We start from the raw sequence: 19,293 nt of genomic DNA, 5'->3' as shown, positions 1-19,293 counted from the left end.
TGTAAACTCACACATGCCCTCAGATATGTTCTCCACGCCTAAACTACTGATACAATTTTGATGAATTTTGTAAAAAAAACAGATGAGTCCTAGTGGGACAGAGGAGAGGACCTTTTGTCACAAGAAGACGACAATTTAAGATTATTAATATACAGGATGTGTCTCTTTAAGTACGGATACTTATCCGCACCGTAACGTAAACGCCTCGCCCCGCAGTTGACAGCGCGCGAAAGGCAATGACAGCTTGCGAAAGGCAACGACAGCTCGCGAAAGGCGATACGGTGTTGATCCCTTTCCGAGTTGATAAGTCTGCTATGACCTTAAGTGCCCTTTCCCACGGCATTCCAGTTTCACTGGAACTGGACTGTCGTGTGTGAACGGGATCATGCAAAAAACAGGTCCTGCAAAACGGGAGGTCTTCGTTGGAAATTATCAAATATGAGACCACGCCTCAGTTCCATATGTGACCTGACATATTTCCACCCTGTATGATCAGCAAGTTCATTGAGAAGCAATATCGAACTCAATACAACCGGTTAATTGATTGTATTGAATGGATCGAGTTGACCTCCGTTTGCGTTTGACCCAATTCCACATGTCCATGGTTATTATAACTTCCATACTTGCACTAAATATAGAACAACATACTAAACTTCCATACAAAATACTCAATAGTGACTGAGTTTCTTGCACTGCTTCTTCTCAGCACTGGCCTATTTATTGTCCCGAAGTATTAGTAAGTATTTAGTGGTAGGGTTAATACTGGGACGTGTAAAAGTGCTTTTTAAAAGAAAAAAAAATGAGAAAAGAAAAGAAAATAAATGAGTTTTATGAGTTTTTATTAAAAGAGGAAGGTATCCTCGCCAAAGGATTTGGGGTAAAATCTATACTTACTAATATTATAAAGCTGAAGAGTTTGTTTGAACGCGCTAATCTCAGGAACTACTGGTCCGATTTGAAAAAATATTTTTGTGTTGGATAGCCCATTTATCGAGGAAGGCTTTAGGCTATATAACATCACCCTACAGCCAATAGAGGCGGAGCAGTAAAGTAAAATGTTGCAAATAAATTAAAATAATTATTCAAACTATTTTCACGCGTACGAAGTCGCGGGCACAGCTAGTAGGACCAGGAGGGAAATGAGACACTCGTGAAAAGCCGGGGAAAAAAGCTAGTCTAGATATCTAAATTTAATAACTCAAAGGTGACTGATTGACTCACATAGTGATCTATCAACGCACAGCCCAAACCACTTGACGGATCGGGCTGAAATTTGGCATGCAGGTAGATGTTATTACGTAGGCATCCGCTAAGAAAGGATTTTACGAAACTCCACCCCTAAGGGGGTAAAACGGGTTCCACGCGAACGAAGTCGCGGGCGGCCGCTAGTAAAAAAATAGAATAACAGTTGACTACGCCTATTTTAGATCATAACGCGTGTAATCAGGCCATTGTCTCCTACAGCGCTGTTATGTTAATTAATCTATTAATATATTGTGACGTCATCGTAATTATGGAACTAGAAGAGCCGGTGCTATTTTAAAACATTAGTTAATATTCAGAAATATTTAAATCACTCTTCCCGTGGATGTCGTAAGAGGCGACTAAGGGACAAATATGCGAACATCAGGCCTCCCCAACCCGTCTGGCCAGCGTGGGGAGTGTAGGACAAATCCTCCATTTGCTGGTAAATTAGAGAGGGTCGTGCTCCTGCAGTGGAGACTAAATGACCTGATGATGGTGGTGTTAACATATTAATGAGAAACTCCTCCTATGTTCTTCTGATTAATTTCGTTGCGGGTCCAATGACAGTTTAACTTTCCCCCGGGACAAACTTGACCTTCACTGGTTGGGTTATTGGCGGTCAAGCTGTAGATCCTGGCTACACAGGAGTTGCAGCGGTGGGAACTAGAGGTGGGAATATTAATGAGAAAGATTGTGAGGATGGATGGAAGTTTCTTCCTTCTTTAAGCAAAAACTACTGGAAGTCAGATTTTGTAGGTCTGATAGTTTAACTTAGCTCCTTCAAAACGACTTCCACTGCCCCCCTTGGATACGTCCATGATCAGGTGTGATCGCGGTCAAAAACCTGACTTATTCTGCTTAAAAAAAGTTACAACGGTGGAAAAATTGGTGGGATTAGTCCCGATTATACATTATTGCCTTCTAGAGTAAACAAACACGCGACCTTGATCGACGGTCATCGGTGCGCGTGAGCAAGCCGAATGTCATGCGCGTTACGTCACCGTGACTACACTACCGGTGATGGTATTCCACCGTTTTAAAGCTTAATACTTTGACAGACGATCACGACTATGTCTTGAATGACGTACGTATAAAATATGCGCGAAATAAGACGTCTGTCAAGTGTTAATTAAGTATGTGCGTTAATTTTAAGCAAAGGACGATCATTGCTGTATACAGGGTGGAAACGTTAAGTGATCTCACTCGATTATTTCTAAACTATACAAGATATCGAAAAACTGATTACTGATTCTGAAAGTGCTTCAAAAGCTCTTTCAAACGGTACCAATAATAGGTTACATAATAAACTGGATCTATCCGAAAATTAAATGTTTTCAGCCTCCATACTAAATGTATGCCAGTCAAACAAAATTTGAAGTATTAATTTTTTTTATTAAACAATAAACACTTAAAATGAACTCGTAAATTGCATTCTTATTTGAAATTATTCATGAAAAACATTGGTTTTAGGCTTTACTTGCTACGAGGGCGGCACTGAAAATTTCGGGAATTAAGGAAGTGAAACAACATTACTATTTAAAAATGTATTTATTGCTTTTTAAAGTATTCTCCGCGAAATTTGACACATTTTTCCATACACGAAACCAATCATTGAAGCAACCATTGCATTCGGAAGTTTGGGTCTCCAAAATGGCCGTTTTGTAGGCTTCCACAGCTTCTTCAGGTGATGAAAATCTCTGACCACGCAATTTATTCTTTATTTTAGGGAAAGTATAGAAATCATTAGGGCTTAGGTCGGGGCTGTACGGCGGATGGACTAATAATTCTATGTTTTCTTGCTTTAAAAACTCTTTTGTTCAGTGCGCGGTGTGAGAACTCGCATTGTCGTGATGGAGGATGATGCGGCGGTTGCAGTTCTCTTTACGGAGTTCAGAAACGACCTGTGGCAAACAAATGAGCATACTAATCTGCATTAACCGTTCTTTGTCCCCCAAGAGGAATAGTCGCAACATGGCCGGTTTTGGAGACAAACGTGGCCACCATTTTTTTTGCAACACTCCGTGAACGAACAATTTTTGTTGGCTTAAATTCATTTTCGAACACCCAAACTCGTGACTGGTTTTTTGTTTCGGGTTCGTACGCGTATATCCATGATTCGTCACCTGATACGATGTTGTATACAGCATTTGAGGATCCTGCATGTAATCTCCCGAGAGTTCTGACGCACCAAGTAACGCGAGCCGCTTTTTGCTCTTCACAGAGCGAATGCGGTATCCACCGGGAAACCAACTTTTTTACACCTAATTGTTCATGCAAGATTATTTGTATTTGACTCATGCCAATGTCTAAAGTTGCCTGAATTTCGTGGTATATCACATGTCGATCTTCTTCAATCAGCTTACGCACAGCATCAACGTTTTCTTAGGTGACTGCAGTTTTTGGACGACCTTGACGGGGATCATCACTGAGCTTGACACGTCCACGTTGAAATTCAGGAAACCACCGATAAATTGTGGTTTTGGATGGGGCTTCATTACCAAATGCAGAAATCATCCGGTCAACACACTGTTTTTGTGTTAAACCACTTCAAAAGTCATAATAAATCATCGCTCTTGAATTTTCTCGAGTCAATTCCATTTTCTCAACGACTAAACAAGTATGACAAGACCTTGTGATACGACCGAGAATATTTTTTGAAATAAATAAATGGTATACGATTTTTAAAACCCTGGAGTTTGCAATTAAATAGATTTTAATATGACTGGAACAGTGGAAATATTCCATTCCCGATACTTTTAGTGCAGCCCTCGTATAATATTATTATCAAGACATGAGTGCCATGACTGTGGCTGTACTAAATGTATGAAAGCTGGAAACATTGAATTTTAGGATGGATCCAGTTAATTTTGTAACCTATTATTGGTAACTTTGGATAGAGCTCGTGAAGCACTTTCAGGATCAGTAAACAGTTTTTGAATATCTTGTATAGTTTTTAATATTATGTGGTTTTACTAAATGTATGGAAGCTGAAAACAATTAATTTTCGGATAGATCCAGTTGATTCTGTAACCTATCAACTATCATCTTCGAATCAGTAGCCCAACATCCACCAGATCATTCTGGGGCTATATTATACGCGCATGCCAGGATCTGCTCAGAATGGTCCTAGTGGTTTCCTTTGACATACAAAATCTATGGGAGTGTCGCGTTTTGACAGCTCACACCTTATTTAAACCGTGAGTAAGTATAACCACAGAATAATAATAAGTACTACGTACAGAAGTTTTACTTCGCGAAGGTATTTAAAAAAATGTATGCTCAATGTCATTAACAATATGGTGTAATTTAGCCTGTCTCAAGAGTCAAGCACCATTTTGTTGACAAACGTCAGTGATCGGCACTGTGCCGAAGCTATAGGGCTGACTTCGGTAAAATGATGTGACGTGAGGTGCCAAACTGCGGAAAATGGCGGAGGAAATACATGATTTAGCATGAATATCATGAATAATATTAACTACTTATTTACCTCTCAGTGTCTTGAGGCAACTTAAAAAAGTACATTCTGTGTTTTTATTATTATTTAGGCAGTTAAATACTGCACAGTATTTAGTACACCATTTTCTTTATTTTCTTCCATCATACACAAGAATACGCGTGCGTGAGTCAATGTTCGCTCGTATGTGAGGCCTTGTCGAATAGTATCCTGTAGGTGGGCCATCGTGCGTGTTTTGTTTTCGATGTAAACTCGCGGAGATGAACAGGCCTGGTATAACCATAATCGGTGTTTTTTGTATGGAGTTTGACAGACTTTTGACGTATGTTAAAGTTAAAGTAAGATGGTGCAACCCAGCCTAATGGTGTCACTTACGCTATTTTATTGCTTTCAACTTCTTCGATGGTATTCGCAAGTCTTTCCTGTGAGAGCGACCGGATAAATAAAGAAGAACGGTCATCTGTGACCCAGGCCCGACAGAAACGAGACATACCTCAGTTTTTTTGTCATGTCCTAATTAGTTAAATTATATATTTTGTATATTCGAAATCTATGTATAACACCAAAATATTACCCTTTGTTTTTGTTCAGGCGTTATACAAAAACTAATACAAAATGCCTATTTATCACCAAAATTGGTAAATGTATGTACCTAAATGTCTATTACAGCTGCTATGGAATGTATCTAGGTTACCTGGAGATACAGCTGGATTATACAGGGTGGAAACGAGAAGTTACAAAATCCAAAAATTCTGTGTTACCAGCTTCCATAATCTGTAACCTATTATTAGTACCATTTGAAAGAGCTCGTGAAGCACTTTCAGAATCAGTTACTAGTTTTTCGATATCTTTTATGGTTTAGAAATAATCGAGTGAGATCACTTATCGTTCCATATGTATAACCACCCTGTATAATCCGGCTGTATATCCAGGTCACCTAGATACTTTCCATAGCAGCTGTAATAGACATTTAGGTACATACATTTACCAATTTTGGTGATAAATAGGCATTTTGTATTAGTTTTTGTATAACGCCTGAACAAAAACAAAGGGTAATATTTTGGTGTTATACATCGATTTCGAATATAAAAAATATATAATTTAACTAATTAAGACATGACAAAAAAACTGAGGTATGTCTCGTTTCTGTCGGGTCTGGGTTTTTTTTGTATGGGGCGTGACCGTTCTTCTTTGTAGTTTCCACATAATGTATGTATTTAGCTTTGTCTCCGTAAGTAATAATAAGCAATAACATTCTCACCTTAGCCACATAGCTCCCTTTCTAAACGGCTTTGGTCTGTTTAAGGTCCTAGGTTCATTTACCAAATGGAGGTAACTACAGATTTTGGTACGCCGATACTTTGGTTGGGCTTTTTATCAAAATCTGAAATCAAAAACTTTTTTGTCTGTCACAGAAAAACTTTATCGTGCGCGTCCCTGTTTCAAAAACCGGGATAAAAACTATCCTATGTCCTTTCCCGAGACTCAAACTATCTCTATGACTTTCATCAAAATCGGTTCAGTGGTTTAGGCGTGAAAGCGAGACAGACAGACAGAGTTACTTTGGCATTTATAATATTAGTAAGCCCCTTTTAGGGCACTTTTACACTTCGGGGCAACATATCGGTGGTGCCACTTTAGTCAGGCTGACGCACCATCATCAGTTCATTTAGTCTCCACTGCAGGAGCACGACCATCTCTAATGTACCAGAGGCAAATGGAAGATTTGTCCTACACTCCCCACGCTGGCCAGACGGGTTGGGGAGGCCTGATGCTCGCATATTTCTCCCTTAGTCGCTCCTTAGCATATAGTATGCATCAGAATTCGATGTCTTTAGCGCATTTTCTTCCGTAATTTTCCATCAAAACTTCGTGTTATTGATCCCATGGACTTGGCACCTAACGCGTCCACCCACACCATTGCAACACTTGATGACACTGACCCAGTGATGTCACGGTGATGTCATTAGTGTTTAATGGTTGGTGACAGAATTATGACAAAAAATTATATTATAATATTCTATTAATCATAGGATTTACCTCTACTTAAGATACAATATTATCTTCCTCTGTCTAAGAAGGACATAGACAAAGTAGAGTTAGTTACAACATTATTTAGAACTCAAGAAGAAGTGGACGGATTTTAATGGTCTAATGCCCGTTTTTACCATCAATCCCTAATTTTTAAGTGACCCCTATGACAACAAAATTCATATTATTATGTCACTATAGGGGTCACTTAAAAACCTATAGTGACATTATAATATGAATTTTGTTGTCATAGGGGTCACTTAAAAATTAGGGATTGATAGTGAAAACGGGCATAAATCCAACAAGGATTCATCTCCGCCCTAAAATGAGTTTGAAACTTTACCATCTTTTGAATATTGAAACTTTATCATCTCTTGAAACCCCAGCAGTTGACGACAGAAATTGAATGTTAGGTCAGTTACCACAAAAATAAATTATAAAGACTATTCAAAATCAAAAATATTTATTCAGTTTAGACCACAAGTGGCACTTATGAACGTCAAAATATAGTAAATAATAAAAAAGAAAAGATAGCCCTTATGGGGCACTTTACATGTCTCCTTATATTTTGGGCCCTACCAGCGCTTCGAGACAAACAAGGCAAGTGCTGAGAAGAAACGCCGGAACAAACTATACTATTACTCGCAAAAATGAATTAAATGCTTTACAAAACTAGTAATATTCCGTAGGAATTCGACCACAATAGCTAAGGTCATAGGGAAATGCTAATAAGTTAGCAAACTTTCGACCTTCGCGTCTTCCAATGATGCGCTAAGTACGCTGCTCACGTAGCGGTTTCATTCGCGAATCGAAGATCTATCGCTTCTCTCGCCCATGTGGGTTCCCTGTTGTGAGTGAGCGAGACGTATAGTGAGACGTTTTACAGAATACAACCCGTAACATAAAATATCCCTATTTCAATTTATTAAAGTTAGAAGCTTACTACGCCTAAACCACTAAACCAATTTTGATGAATATTGCGACGAATATTTATTGCAGAGGACATAGAATACTTTTTTATTTATTTATTTAAAGGCACCACAGGATACAGTTTTTGTCAGGAAAACAAAACTTGAAGGGAATGAAAGTTTTTAATATGGGGAACCACCAAACCATTTTTAGTATTATGCTTTTAGCAATATTCAAAAAGTAATTTTTGAGAAGATTTTCTGTGACTTTACATGAGTCAATGAAGACACATTGTCCATATCCGGAATCGAAGGCGTGACCGACAGAATACGGTCTAGTTCCAAAATGCCATTCAAGATTCGTGACTTGATGGAGGTCGGTAGCCCATTGGAATGCTACCGAATATACTTATTAATCGATACTAATATAGATGGGAAAGTATGTCTGTCTGTTACGTTTTTACACCTAAGAGACCCCACAGCAAACTACAGACTTTTCCTATTAGTCGGTCGATAGTTTCGTCGGTTTCTAAGAGTCTCAACAGACAACACATAGTGTCAGCCTAAAACTCCGCCACAAGTGGCGTTGTCAGTAGCATTCATTAAATCCTCCTGAGTGCAGTTGCTCGGGCACTCAGGGCACGACATCATGACAACGCCACTCTTGTAGCGGAGTTTTGGGCTGACACTGTGTAGGTTTCTTGTCAACACGATAAGAAGAAGAACAGACAACAGTTTTTAATGGGTCGATAGATTGGTCAGCTTCTGATTTGTATTAGAAATCGGCCAACACCAAATTGATATAATGTGCGCACTTCCATACATGTATGAAAGCCGCAGCTTCAATTCCCACCCGGAACAAACCTCAAGAATTCAAAAAAGTAAAGGTGCAATCCTGAAAATTTGTCCTTTATAAATACGAGGGGCGGCTGAAAAGTTTTGAGCCTAAGTATCTTCAAGTGTTATTATTGACTCGCGCTAAATTTAATTAATTTGCCAAGTACCTCCTTAGTATATGTACAAAGTTTCATTCCATTAGCGTCATCACGCTTTTAGTAATTAATCCGTAAACATCATCATGTCTCAGTCATCCGCGCAATGTACGAAATTGAAGTACACAGTTGTCATAAAATTCCTCAAAAAGAGAAACAAAACGCTGACGGTAACATTTGAAGAGATGTCAACAGTTTATAGGGAGTCTGGGCCTTCATTTGCCATCATGAAAGATTGGATCCGATAATTCAAGCATGGCAGGGAGTCGCTAAAAGATGACCGCAAGTCAGGGCGGCCAGATTTCGCCATTAACGAATAAAATAATGAAAAGTTAAAGAATCTTGCTTTAGAGATCAGCGAATTAAGCTGTGACAGATAGCTGAAGGCATAGGCATTAGCAAGGAACGTATCGGCGATATTTTTCATACTCATTTGCAAATGAAATAGGGGTGCGCGCGATGGGTGCCAAAAATGCTCACGCCGCTCGACAACCAGCGGCGAGTCATAACTTCGCAGGAGTTTTAGGACATCTTTGGCCATAATCCTAACAATTTTTTCTCTCACATTGTCACTATCGATTAATAATAGATCCGGCAGTATGATCTACAGTCAAAATAAGAGTCAATGCAATGGCTTCAAAAGGGAAAACGCCGCCGCGGAAATTCAAAGTGGAGCGATCGACACCCAAGCTCATAGCCACTATTTTTGGGATTGTGGAGGAATTTTATTCATTGACTACCTACTTAAAAAAAATTACAATAAACGGGGATTATTGTGCTGTACTATTGATAGGAGTGCGTCAATTGGTTGTTGAAATATTAAGAGGCAAACTGGCGAAAGGAAATCGGTTATTGCTAGACAATTCGCCCGCGCACACCGCGCATTTTGCATGGCTTGTCCCGGGTAAAACTGGATTTCAAGAAACTAATCACCCACCACACAGTTTAGTCCGAATCCCTAGCTATTTCTTCTAATTCTCAAATTGGAAAATAGACCTCCAGGAACGAATATATTTGAGTGACAAAGAAATGAAGGCGGCGTTAAAGGCTCATTTCGAAGGCAAAGATTGCGAATTTTTTTTCAGTGGGTTAAAAGCTCTTTTACACAAATGTAAGAAGTTCGTTGTAGTAGAGGGAGATTAAATAGAAAAAAATATTTTTTTTTACTTTTCTACCGGCATTTTTAATACCCTAGGCTCAAAACTTTTCAGCCGGCCCTCGTACATAACAATAATGTTAAAACTGACCTTCTTCCTCCTCCATGTTTCTTTCCTCCTCAGACGAGGCAAGCTCTGACTGCTATACTTGGACGGCTCATCACTCATTTTGTAACACAATAACTATTTTTGTAACATTTCACCACTATTATCAACTATTTTTGTAACATTTCACCACTATTAATAACTCTTTTTGTAACTTTTCACCACAGTTAACAACTATTTTTGTAACATTTCACCACAGTTAACGACTATTTTTGTAACATTTCACTGTCACAGAGTTACAGTAACATGGTCATCGTCCGTTTGTGTTACAGTTCTTTGACACTTTTTACGCACTTTAGAATCAAACTTGTTACATCTGGAATTAACAAATAGCTATCGCAAAGCTTACACTGGAATACTAACTCACAACTTCATCCTACTAATCATCATCATCATCATCATCATCATCATCATCATCATCATCTCAGCCACAGGACGTCCACTGCTGAACATAGGCCTCCCTCAATGCTTTCCATGTTGCCGGTATCCTAACTATCCTACTAATATTATAAATGCGAAAGTTTACGTATAGATGTTAATTATGTTTCTTGCTCTTTCCCGCAAAAACTACTGAACGGATTTTGATGAATCTTTTCAGTATTATTGTTTACACACATCAGAATAATTACCTATACTCCACCTATACTAATATTATAAAGAGGAAAGATTTGTACCTATTTTTGTATGTTTGTAATGAATAGGCTCAAAAACCACTGAACGGATTTTGATGAAACTTTACAGTATTATTGTTCATAATCCAGAATAACATATAGGCTATAATTTATGACGATCTGTGACAAACGAAATTTCACGCGTGCGAAGCCGCGGGCGGAAAGCAATTTACAAAGATCTGTGACAAATTTAATTTCACGCCGGCGAAGCCGTGGGCAAAAGCTAGTAGTTAATTAATGTATTTTTTTTATCTCTGACCCCATCGATAGGAATGAGTTATCAAATTAATGAAATTAAATTATTTAGTTGTTTATGGGAAAACATGTTTGTGGTAATTAAGCTATGGGGAATTTTATCAAGCTATAATTAACTATACTTAATCATGACATTTAATCATTAAAATGAAATACTGTTCAAATTCATATTTTATTAAATGTTTTATTGCACGCATATGGTACAGTCACGGAATGAAAAGGTTCGTTAGTTTTCAAATTGACGGAAGTTTGAAGGAATCACCTTCAACGAATCGCGAGCACATATTACCTTTTGAAACTGTGTTACAGAATAATCTCGAGTTAGAGAAAATAATCTTTAACTGTTCGTCAGTAAAGTTCAAAATTATTCAGATCAAAGTTGTTTGACGATTTAACTTGTCAAGAAGATTATTATGATTGATAAACTAAAACCTTCTTGTTGGTTCAACCTGCCATTATCTATTAAATAAAATAAAAACTACATTTTGTAACATTGCATGGGATAGAAAATTAAACAAGCAAAACCTTATTCGTTAGCAAACGTCATATTTATTTAAATGTTAGCAGCACTGTTTCTTGCACGGTTATGTTGGCAGGTTTGACTCTTATAGTACCTAGTGCAAGCGAAAACCGACACTAAGGTGACGAACCTTTTCATTCCGCGACTGTACATTAATGTTATTCCCATAATGTATGAAATACAGTCAGCTTCAAATAGTTCCTGACACCCAAACTGGCCAAAAAGTTGACAATACAACCCTATTCCAATGTAACATAGACGTGTTGCGTACTTTTTGAATTTACCTACTACTACTATTTCTATTTATTTATATTAACCGGCAGACAGTGGTGACTGAGTTTGTTGCGGCGCTTCTTCTCAGCACTTGCCAAATGTTGGTCTCGAAGCGCTGGTAGGGTAAAAAGATTATGAGACATGTAGAGGCTCCTTAAGAGCATATGACGATTTGTAAGAACTATTTATTAGTCTAAACAAATAAAGAAATTTTGACTTTGACTTTGACTTTTGGCCACTTTGGGTGTCACGAACTATTTGACGCAGACTGTACGAAGTAATATAAAAAAATCTTTCTTTCTTTCATTTGTAACCACGCAAACGCTAGTGCAATATACATTTTAAGATATCTTACATCTGAGTAGTAAACGATTGATAAATTTTGCAGTAACAAAAAGGGCGTAACTCCAAATACAACTTTTTTCCAAACCAATAACTTTTTTTTCAAACTTCACTACACTTTTTGCACAGATTTAACACTTAGAATAATATATTAAAATACTATTAGTATTCACACTTAATACGGTCACGTATTGAAGTAGTTATACCAAGACTAAATAGCTTTGCCCATATCTCTACAATCGTATGTTATCATAGATAAAAAAATAACTCGATACTATCAGACTGTGTCATTGTTACTGAAGTTTTATTTTTAGACTGCATTTTTTATTTATTTATTTATACTTTAATGCTAAAATTTTAACATTAGGTGAACTTAATGCCATAAGGCATTCTCATCCAGTTTACCTTCGGGTTATGCAGAAAAATTTGTATTAATTTCTTTTTGTGAAAATATAATAAAAAATAGTGAGCATTCCTAAAAAGTTTTGACTTGATTTAATTATTTTTTTGTGCCACACAAAATATAAATAAAAGAAATGGCACAATTTAGACGGTCTTATCGCTAGTAAAACCTAAACTAATTCGTCAGTTATTTTGCACTAGGGCCTTTGGCTGTGATTAATTTCCCAATTTTGTACAAAATACCTTAGTTTAGTATTTAACTTAGGTATTTAATATTAAGATTAATAAAATGGGTTATATATCGTCAAATCGACTGTTCGTCTTTGCGCTTTTTATGATTCCGAAAAAAAATAAGTATGTTTATATCCGTTACATATCGAATACAAGCTTAATTTGCTGATTTACACGTATTAAGTTGTTAACTAAATTTTAACTTGAAACTTGCTACTAAATTCTGAGTTTACATGCAATTAGTCACTTAAATTTTAGTTAACTAATGTGTAGCACTAGATGGCAACTTGTAAAACGTCCTAAGATAATTATTATTATTTTAAATTAACACTTTTATAGAACCAACTTCAACAACTTTTTTCCACAAAACACCTTTTCAAGACTCTATCACGGCACACACTAACGTGATTTGAAATGGATGACAATATTGACAAACATTTGCTATGATCTCGGATAGTGTAATACCTGCAAATTGTTTTGTAAACATACCTCCCTTTCTAGTACACTATAGTTTGTGGGTTGCGTCATTCTGACGTAATGTAGATTGTAGAGTCATCTCTTATTTTTTAAGGTTTCTTTAACCAGAGATTTTTTACATTAAATTGGACTGCTCTAAGATGCTTCTTCTTGTATCATGATCATCAGGTCATTTAGTCTCCACTGCAGGAGCAGGACCCTTTCTAATTGACCAGAAGCAAATGGAGGATTTGTCCTACACTCCCCACGCTGGCCAGACGGGTTGGGGAGGCCTGATGTTCGCATATTTGTCCCTTAGTCGCTTACGACATCCACGGGAAGAGTGGGAGCGGAACACGGTCCTCTCTAATTTACCAGAGGCAAATGGAGGCTTCGGCTTACACTCCCCACGCTGGCCAGACCGGTTGGGGAGGCCTGATGTTCGCATATTTGTCCCTTAGTCGCTTACGACATCCACGGGAAGAGTAGGAGCGGGACACGACCCTTTCTAATTTACCAGAGGCAAATGAAATTTGGCCTACACTCCCCACGCTGGCCAGACGGGTTGGGGAGGCCTGATGTTCGCATATTTGTCCCTTAGTCGCTTACGACATCCACGGGAAGAGTGGGAGCGGAACACGGTCCTCTCTAATTTACCAGAAGCAAATGAAGGATTTGTCCTACACTCCCCACGCTGGCCAGACGGGTTGGGGAGGCCTGATGTTCGCATATTTATCCCTTAGTCGCTTACGACATCCACGGGAAGAGTCGGAGCGGAACACGGTCCTCTCTAATTTACCAGAAGCAAATGAAGGATTTGGCCTACACTCCCCACGCTGGCCAGACCGGTTGGGGAGGCCTGATGTTCGCATATTTGTCCCTTAGTCAGAAGAAGACAATATAGGAATTTATTAAGTACCATTTTATAGCCTTGTTTGTTAAAATAATTTGTAATTTAACTTGGATCACATTGTTACACAAGTGGTTTTCAAACGAAAGCAATTAACTTAGAACCAGAGGTTCCCAAACTTTATTAATATCGTGAACCATGTTCCACTTTTTGCGAGTTTGGAAGTCCACTTCGGTTTCACTTTCAAACTTTCAAGGCAGGTTATGATTTTGGGGAAGTTGTATTTATAACTATAACCCATCCCCTTACAAACTGCGTTTAACCAAATGTAACCGTACCATTCTGATTAATTTTGTTGCAGGTCCAATGACAGTTTAACTTTCTCCCGGGACAAACTTGGCCTTCACTGGTTGGGTTATCGGCGGTCAAGCTGTAGATCCTGGCTACACAGGAGTTGCAGCGGTGGGAACGAGAGGTGGGAATAGTCCCGTATCCCCTTCGTGCGGACTAAAGGGGTACACAGACCAGTTTGGGCACCACTGACATAGAAGAATAAAAATAGTAATTACCACATATAAGAAGCATCTCTTAGATCCTGACTACACAGGAATTGCAATCCAACTGTCCACGCTTTGTGAAAAAGACTAGAGGGGGTCTTCAATATTGTTCTTCTTCTTCAGTTTGGGTACCACTGGCATAGAATAAAGATAGTAATTACTAAGAAACAACTTATTCGAGCAAGGTATTGTTCACCTCCAAGGTCGCAAACAAACATACTGACACATTTTTCTTACGCTACAATACTTGATAACGTAAGTGCGAGTTACTACTTTATTCTCAACAGGTGGTTTTGTTACGAGATATTTAACCGACTGCCGTTAGAAGGAGTATTTTTTATCTGCTTAGAAAGGATTTGCCAAATTTCAACCCACTAAGGGGATGAAAAGGGAGTTCATTGTATGTATAGAGAAATAAGGGTATGTAAGCCACGCTATGCGAGCGAAGCCGCAGGCGTTAATCTAGTTACATATAATATTTTAAGTATTTTAGAATAGAAACATACACGTAACTTTCCTACAACTGATTCTACCAAGTTCGAATGCCACGATAAAAAACATTAAACAATATTTTCACTAACGACAGCACTGATTGCGTACCGAATACCGACTGAAAACTGAAAAATCGTAAAGATAAAAGATTATTATCTACCTCTTTGTTTACGTTAGTCATACTGCCGGATTCAGGGCGACCATTCAGGGGTAAATATACGTAGGAATGTAATATGACGTAAACTTAACGTAAAACTTATTGTAAGAACTATATGGCAATAAAACAAATAACGTGGGTGCTTAGGGAATAAAAATTGGAATGGGAAATTTATATTATCTCATAAAACTTATAAATAAATAAAATTTTGCCCAGAAATATGGCGTTAACACTAGAGTACACGCGCGGCCTACTATGGTAGACCATGGTAACATTTTACGCTATAACTTTAAATTTAAAAATTTAAATTCCCCTATTGTACCGCTTTTTTTTGTGGGTGCAATAAAGATTTTAAATAAATAAATAAATATTTTTGATCAGGGACAAATACGTGCGACCTAGCCGTTTTGCAGACCCTAATGGAGCACAGCAGTGCCCACGCCAAGTTGAGAAAACAAGGCACGGCCGTACCACACTAAATTTTTTTTCCGTTGTAATAATAAACTGTAGAAAATAAATTAAAAATGTAAAGTACTTACAAAGCCACTCTTCGCTTTCTCATGGCGGGACATTTTTCTGTTCTTGACATTCAGGTGGACCATTCTGTAATAAAAACAAAATTAATTAAAAATAAAGAATTTGAATTTATAAGTTACTAGCGGCCACCCGCGACTTCGTACGCGAAGATCCCGTTTTACCCCCTTAGGGGTGGAGTTTCGTAAAATCCTTTCTTAGCGGATGCCTACGTCATAACATCTACCTGCACGCCAAATTTCATCTTACCTGCGTTCAGTGGTTTGGGCTGTGCGTTGATAGATCACTATGACACAGTCAGTCACCTTTGAGTTATTGTATAGGTATATTTAGACTTATGCCCGTTTTTACCATCAATCCCTAACTTTTAAGTGACCCCTATGAAAATAAAATTCCTGTTAAGTGTTACCATAGGGGTCACTTAAAAATTAGGGATTGAACTGAAAACGGGCATTAGACTAAAACTTTGTACATGTTTTTATGTATTTACATACTAATATACCTACTTTGGCATAACAAATTAGAAAAATTAAAAACTGATCCCTTTCCGGATTGATAAGTGTGCTATGTCCTTATATGAGAGTCACATTATGACAGCTCATAAAAGAAAGCTGCGATATTGAATTAATGTAATTAAGCTAAATTAATTTAATTAAATAAATAAACTAATTATTTACATACCATTACTTTAATAGATGTTTAATTAATGAATCGGACATTTATGGGCATTTCTCCACTAAATGGAAAATCGCTGTCCCAAGCTAAATTTATGTAATAAATCTTAAAATTTCTCAGGTTTTTGTATCCATACCAACATAGAATTAGGTATTCTTAGCATGACATAGCATATTTAGTAATTTAATAATGGAATATTCGAATAAATAACCTCAAACGTCTCAAATCACAGTCCCCTGGTACGTCCCTTTTCCAGAATTACACATATTGTTACAAATGTTTATTATATTGCTGTTGATATTTGAATAAAAAATATCCAAATACATTAACAATAACAGTTAGCATCTTAATACATCACAAACAATGTTTACAATAGAATTTTAATCAAAATATCCTTCTGAGAATGCTGTCCTCAAATTATTAAAACATTCCCCTGTTAAAATTTTAAAACCGGGTTAAAGTCATATTTAGTTTTGGCGCATAGCACTTAGATCGCGAAACGGAACGCAATAGGTGTGAAGTTTGTTCAGTTGTGTAGCTAGCGGGCAGCCGCTATTTTGTTTAATGCTACTACTGCGTCATCTGGTGAACCACGCGTCTCGGCCGTCAGTGAAAACATTCCCCTGGTGAGCCTTTTTTAAACTATTTTAAGAGTTTTAGTAACGACAATTTGTTTAAATTAATTAATCTTCTAGTATGTAGCCACATAAGTTGCGTTTATTTTAATGTTTTTAAATGATATTGTTTTATGAAGTATTCACGTAAAAATAACATTCCCCTGGCGAACAGTCCCCTGTCATTTCATAGCACAGGGTACTGTTCATACCACAGGGGACTGTTCATACTACTGTTTTTCTAGGTTTTGACCACTAAAAGTAACGTCTTTTTAGTAGGTATTATCTCAAAATGGCACCGAAAAAGAAGCTACGCGAAACATGAGAAGAATTTCTAGAACAAAAACGTATAGCTGTGCAATTATGATATCATCGACTTAAACATTACCCTAAAAGAAAAATTGAAAAAAAGAAGAAAAAAGAAAAACTTTAAATAAAATCAGTTAAAGATATGAGTTGTCGTGAGCATAAGGCTGTAAAAAAGGTTTGGAGAGAGCACTGTGCTAAGTTTGAGTGCAAAAAAGAAAGTCATGAAGACATAACAAATAATTTGTGTTTCTTTACGAGATCGAATCAGAAATGAGGAGATCCGTAAACGAACTAAAGTCGGTGACATAGTCCGACGGATTAGCAAGCTGAAGTGGCAATAGGAAGGCAGAACTGATGGCCCATCGGCAGCAAGGTTCTGTAGTGGAGGCCGCGTGGACGTCCCACGCTGCGTTTTACGGTACACAAGGTGGACCGACGACATTATAAAGGTAGTAGGAAGGCGCTGGACGCAGGCCGCTACGAATTGATCAACATGGAAGTCATTGAGGGAGGCCTATGTTCAGCAGTGGACGTCCTATGGCTGAAATGATGATGATGATGATGATGAACAAATAATTTCGCAAGGGAAAATACCTATATCTGATTCAGAAGATTTCGCAGAAGAACATCAGGCGCCTTTAAGATCATCTGACCCAACACGAAATAACAAGAATAGCGTTTCAGAATTACATTCAACAGTAACGGGGTCAAAAAACAAAAATTAGCAGTAATAATGTTTTTTGTTTATTACTTTTTGTATTTTTTTGGTTCTGTTTTAAAAGGCAGGATACTACATTTTTCATTATTATAAAGACTGACTTTAGTGTCATACAATTTAAGTCTTAAAACTTAATTGTTCGTTAAGTTTAATGCTACTGTTATTAGGCTTAAGAAAAGTCATTATAAATTAGTAATATTTGTTTTAATAATAATATTTTTTGTTTCAAAAACTTACATATTTTTATAATGGCAAAGAAAAATAAAGAGTTTGTTTACTTAAAGAAAAATAATATAACTAATTGTTTTTGTCCATAAAACATTCCCCTGGGTGGTTGCAACAGTCCCCTGTCGCAGTTTTGCGAAAAATCGCCAATAACTCAAAAACTAAGGGGAAAATGTGTGGGCTTTTTTTAGATACGTATTTAAATTACTATTGCCCTGAATTTCATTAACAAAATTTCTCAACAATTAATAAAATTACTTCAGGACAGTCTTGTATGGACGATTTTCCAAATAGCAGAGAAACACCCTTATAAGAATATTTAACAGACAAAACTACAAAAGAAGACTGAATATAAAAGTAATTTCTTTTTATCATTACTTCTCAATAATTCATTAATCTAATCCAAACACAATCTAGTATCTACACTTAATATTATAAAGCTGAAGAGTTTGTTTGTTTGAACATGCCAATCTCAGGAACTACTGGTCCGATTTGAAAAAATATTTTTGTGTCGGATAGCCCATTTATCAAAAAAAGCTTAAGGCTATGGGCGATTCTCTGTAAGCTCGTAATCGGCTGTCCCGACCGATTTTTTCAAAAAGCAATTAAAATATTAAAAAAAAACACACTCGTAATGAAACTTTAACCCCAAAACTTTACGGGCCCTTTGTTTTTAGAACCATAACTATTTTTAGTTTTTTTCTAGACTCGATTGAAGCCCAAAAAATACAGTCCCCTGGCTGTCCCCATCACTGCATTTCCGCCTAGAAATGATATTTACGAAGAAGATATTGAAACTACATACATCTGGCAGCTCATAGCGTAAAGAATAATAACGAAATTATATTATTTTCGTAAAACAAGCTCTCATTACCAATTTTATTTATTTAGTAAACTCCTGTAAACTTTGTCCCCAGAATTTTAATACAGTCCCCTGCCAAAAATTTAAATTCATAATATAAAAAAACTATAATAGCTACGATGTTTTTTTTGAGTGAAATGAAATGAAATTGCTATAAAATAGGCAACCTTGCCGAATGCGGCGTTGAGATGCCTATTTTTTTAGTGTCAGAGCGTCATTTGTGAGGTGAACACGCGCTTGAATCGCCACCACACACAG

The 19,293-nt window shown here is 37.2% G+C and overlaps 2 protein-coding genes across 2 annotated transcripts in view; one reads left to right on the top strand and one right to left on the bottom strand.

Annotated features, from left to right (window-relative positions):
- LOC135085585 (THAP domain-containing protein 5-like) overlaps positions 1–19,293 on the top strand; it is a 308,949-nt gene that overhangs the window by 75,120 nt on the left and 214,536 nt on the right. The gene's annotated exons all lie outside the window — the stretch shown is intronic.
- LOC135085618 (protein diaphanous) overlaps positions 1–19,293 on the bottom strand; it is an 83,008-nt gene that overhangs the window by 61,591 nt on the left and 2,124 nt on the right. The window contains exon 2 of the mRNA XM_063980394.1: positions 15,638–15,701. Coding sequence (XP_063836464.1) covers positions 15,638–15,701 — 64 coding nt within the window. The remainder of the gene's footprint in view (positions 1–15,637; positions 15,702–19,293) is intronic.

The sequence above is a fragment of the Ostrinia nubilalis genome, chromosome 29 (assembly GCF_963855985.1).
Source record: "Ostrinia nubilalis chromosome 29, ilOstNubi1.1, whole genome shotgun sequence".
Classification (NCBI taxonomy): domain Eukaryota; kingdom Metazoa; phylum Arthropoda; class Insecta; order Lepidoptera; family Crambidae; genus Ostrinia; species Ostrinia nubilalis.
Note: the sequence above shows the minus strand (reverse complement) of the source record. Positions and strands in the feature narration are given on the sequence as shown.